This window comes from Zea mays, chromosome 5 (genome assembly GCF_902167145.1).
Source record: "Zea mays cultivar B73 chromosome 5, Zm-B73-REFERENCE-NAM-5.0, whole genome shotgun sequence".
NCBI lineage: Eukaryota > Viridiplantae > Streptophyta > Magnoliopsida > Poales > Poaceae > Zea > Zea mays.
Genome location: NC_050100.1, coordinates 61,831,007 through 61,835,273, shown reverse-complemented (window position 1 = coordinate 61,835,273; position 4,267 = coordinate 61,831,007). Strand labels below are relative to the sequence as shown.

At 50.8% G+C, this 4,267-nt stretch overlaps 1 protein-coding gene across 1 annotated transcript; it reads left to right on the top strand.

Annotated features, from left to right (window-relative positions):
• Positions 1-1,215, top strand: LOC100381320 (ripening-related protein). The gene has a single exon (NM_001196815.2). The coding sequence runs from the start codon at positions 289-291 to the stop codon at positions 931-933; it is 645 nt and encodes a 214-aa protein (NP_001183744.1). The 5' UTR covers positions 1-288; the 3' UTR covers positions 934-1,215.
• Positions 1,216-4,267: the final 3,052 nt, after the last annotated feature.

Sequence of the window (4,267 nt, the reverse complement as noted above, 5' to 3'; positions counted from 1 at the left end):
CAAAAGCAATAATGCAAAATGAGAGAAATATAGCATACACTACTGCCTGCCTCCGGATTTTTTTTTGCTTTCTAAAAAAATCATCTCCGAAAACTGCACATATTCCAAATCTCCCTATATAAGCAGACACAGCTAGGTGGGTGATTACAATAGGCATTCAATCATTCAAGCGAAGCAGCCACCACCCTCTCCACTGTGACTCCGTGACCTGCCTGCCCTGCTGCACAGCACAGCACACACACCCCGCACACCGCACCAGCTCAGCTCAGCTCACCAAGACAATCAATCATGGCTCGCCCGCGCAGTGTTGCTGCCGCTGCCGCTGCCCCCCTCCTGCTGCTGCTCGCCGCCGCCGCAGCGGGGCTCGTGTCCGCCGCGTCGCCGGCAGCCAGCGACTTCGTCCGCAAGTCGTGCCGCACGACGCAGTACCCGTCGGTGTGCGAGCAGAGCCTGGCGTCGTACGGCGGGTCGCCGCCGCCGCGGAGCCCGCGGGAGCTGGCGCGCGCCGCGCTGTCGGTGAGCGCGGACCGCGCGCGCGCCGCGTCGGCGTACGTGGGCCGCCTGTGCGGCGCCAGCAACGGCAAAGGCGCGAAGAAGGGGTCGGGGTCGGGGTCGGGGTCGGCGTCGGCAGGTCCCGTGCGAGACTGCCTGGACAATCTGGCGGACAGCGTGGGCCACCTCCGCGACGCGGCGCAGGAGATGGGCGGCGCCGGGATGGGCCGCGCGGGGACGCCGGCGTTCAGGTGGCACCTCAGCAACGTGCAGACCTGGTGCAGCGCCGCGCTCACCGACGAGGACACCTGCCTCGACGGCCTCTCGTCCCGCGCCGTCGACGCCGGCACGCGCGCCGCCATCCGGGGCAAGGTCGTCGAGGTCGCGCAGGTCACCAGCAACGCGCTCGCGCTCGTCAATAAGGTCGGGCCTGGGTACTAACACGGTGAGGGGACCCAAGATCCAGGCCCAGGCCCAGGCCAGATACCACACCCGCTACTAGTATAATACTAGGCGCCTCCACACCTCCACGGCGTTGGGTGTTTCTCGTTCGTTAATAGCTCGGTTTGCTTTGCTTGTGTTTGTGTAAGATATACATTAGTTAAGGGCAATAAGCTTGTACTATTATGAGTGGCGGCCGAGGAGTACAGACTTACAGTACGTTCTTCTCTGTCCGATCATGCCATCATTAACATTAATTAATGTGGGAGATATCTTTTGTCCAATGTGGGGCTACAGCCTACAGGCAAAGGCACGTCCGTTCTACGAGTGTCTTGTTGTGCTGCCTGGGACAGGCAGAGGCGTCGTGCACTCATCGATGGAAGGACAAGGACCGGACCCCCAGTTGCCAAACAGAGAGTTTGTGGTGACCTGTCAGTCTTACGTGGCCATGTGGCCTTGGACCCGCACGCGGCACGCATGCATGGCATGGGGGCAGTGTCAGACTGCCAGTCAAGTGCTACTTCCGTCCGATCCATGCTTGGCCGGTTAATTAGTTTATTACCGCGCGATGTCTCATCGGACGGCATTCGTGTCCGTCGTCGGGCGCGCCATCGATTAGGCTTCTAAAAAGTTCTTATTAGCCCTCGTAAAATATTAATCCCTCGGCACATTAACTTGAGCTCTTTAAGAAAGCAATCTCAGAAGTAATGCAAAAACCAAAATATTATCGATTGAATATGTAAACCGATAATATTATGTTTATGATTACTGTCAGTATGTATTGTATGTATATTGAGACATCAGTGAGCTTATTTTTATATTATTATTTAATATTTATCTTATTAGATTTATACGATTCTAAATATTTTCTATGTGATCAGTATGCTTACGTACATCCTAAATACATCAAAATTTATATTATAAATGTCACAATAACAATATATAATATATGTTATCGGTAGTCTAAATATGGTACTCACTCCTTCTAGGTCAAGACGAAACCACTATGACTACCCATAGCCACAAGACTACCGAGTGGCCAGCCCAACTCACGGTTGGGGCCCACCATGCGTGGGCGCGGGCAGGTGAGCTCGTGCCCCAAGTTGGCCTACGGTCACTACAAGCCCCAGAGTAATCAGCAATCTCGACCATAGGTTTGGATCCCCGCGGAGAGGGGGTTCAGAAGGGTTCCATGACCCAGGAGTAAACATACTATTTGGCTATAAGATCAGTTCCGATCCAGGTGTGTGCCATCCGGACCTCAAGACAAGTGAGGTCCGATACCGCCACGTGTCTGGACCACTATGGATACGGTCCGAACCCCCTCAAGCATGTTCCGGACCCCTAGTCAGATATGGTCTAGGGGTATCACATCGCCACACGTCCCCAATCCAGCTCCATGGTCGGGCGGAGGTCTGACGTGATGTAAAGCCTTAGACATGGGGCTCGCCAGCATTAGGTGTGAGCAGGATGCGTGCTTGCCCACGCCAGTTGAAGACGACGTATCCCTCACACTAAAAGGGTGTGGCGCGCCTAGTCTGCAACATGTGAGATACACTGTTACCCGCGCGTTACTGAGGCAAGACCATTGACACTCAATACACCGCTTGGGCGCCCTTCATTATGACCCTTACTGTTCCTCGTGTGTTACTGAGGCATGGAGGGACAGACGGAGGAGACAGGATGACACCACTCATACACCCCTACGCACGACAACGTATCAGGCTACGCCACAACCTACACCAAGGACTACACCAACATTCTGGTTATACGGTGCAGGAGGGTAGAACTGAGAGCACCTAGAGGGGGGGGGGGGTGAATAGGTGATCCTGTAATAATCAACTCTAAACAACACAAACTTGGTTTATAAACGTTAGTGAAATGAAAACCAAGTTAATGTGAAGAGAGAGAGAGAGCTCTTCACGTGATTGTTCCTTTGAGATATGTATTAAACTTTGGAACAATAGCGCAAATGAATATATGAGGACTATATGGAAGAAAAACAATCACACTAAAGAAATGCACAAGAGACACGGTGATTTTATCCTATGGTTCGGCCAATGCCTACTCCACGTTGTGGTGACCTCCTTCGGTCAAGGATTGCACTCAATCCCTCTTAAGTGATCCAAAGATCAAACTTGAGTACCATGACTTTCTTCCTTTTCTCAAGTATTCCCTTTGTGAGGAATCTCCACAAGTTGGAGTCTCTCACCCTTACAAGATTGATCACAAATCAACCACGAGAGTAAGGGAGGGAATAGAACCACACACACGAGACAAACTTGCAGCAACTCACGCACACAAAACGAGAGAGAAGAGCACAAAGACAGAACAACGGAGTTACAACTCAAAACTAGTGCCCAAATATCAATCTACTAAAGCAAAGGCGCGAATTCAATGTCTCGGCGTTGTTGGATGTTCAATGACTGCTTGGTGTGCTGCTCCATGCGCATAGCGGTACCTTTTATAGCCCCAAGGCAGCTAGCAGCCGTTGGAGATCCATTTGGAAGGCTTTAGTTGCCTTCTGTCCGTGGACGCACCAGACAATCCGGTGCACCACCGGACAGTGAACAGTGTGTGATTCCCTTCCTTTTCTGGCGAAGCCGACTGTTGCAGCCACCGGCCCCCGTGGCACACCGGACAGTCTGGTAGCACACCGGATAGTCTAGTGCGACCTTCTGACCGTTGGCAGGGCGCGCGACTGGCACACTGGACAATCCGGTGCACACCGGAGAGTCCGGTGAATTAAAGTCACGTCACCCTCAGCATTTTCCTAAGAGCGACATGTTCGCCGGGGCGCCAGCCTGGGCACCAAACACTGTCTGGTGCACCACATGCTGGTGCAAGTCTGGCTCGCCTTAGCCAAACTTCTCCAATTCGATTTCTCTCACTTTGAGAAGGTTCCTAGCACTTAGTATAATAATGTTAGTACCAAAAACAATTTACTAAGGCTAGAATTATACCTAGCTTTTCCATTTTTGCATCTCTTTAACTCTTTGCTCATATTTAGACAAAACAATATGTGTTGAGCATCTAATCACCAAAACATAATAGAAATGGCCCAAGGGCACATTTCCATTTTAATCTCCCCCTTTTTGGTGTTTCATGCCAACACAACAAAAGCAACTCAAAATGCAACAATATTTTCATATGTGAGCTAAAGAGTGCAACTTGATGTCAAATTGAAGACCAATTTATCTTACATGGATTTAGCATATTTGGATCACTTTTGCCACCACTTGGTTTGTTTTCGCAAAACAAATTCATTTTCCTATCTTCATGTTAAAAACACTTGTTTTGAGAAATCAAAGTATCTTTTCAAGACTAGTTTTCA

Coding starts and splice junctions, on each gene's coding strand:
- LOC100381320 (NM_001196815.2), top strand. CDS start 289: ATGGCTCGCCCGCGCAGTGTTGCTGCCGCTGCCGCTGCCCCCCTCCTG.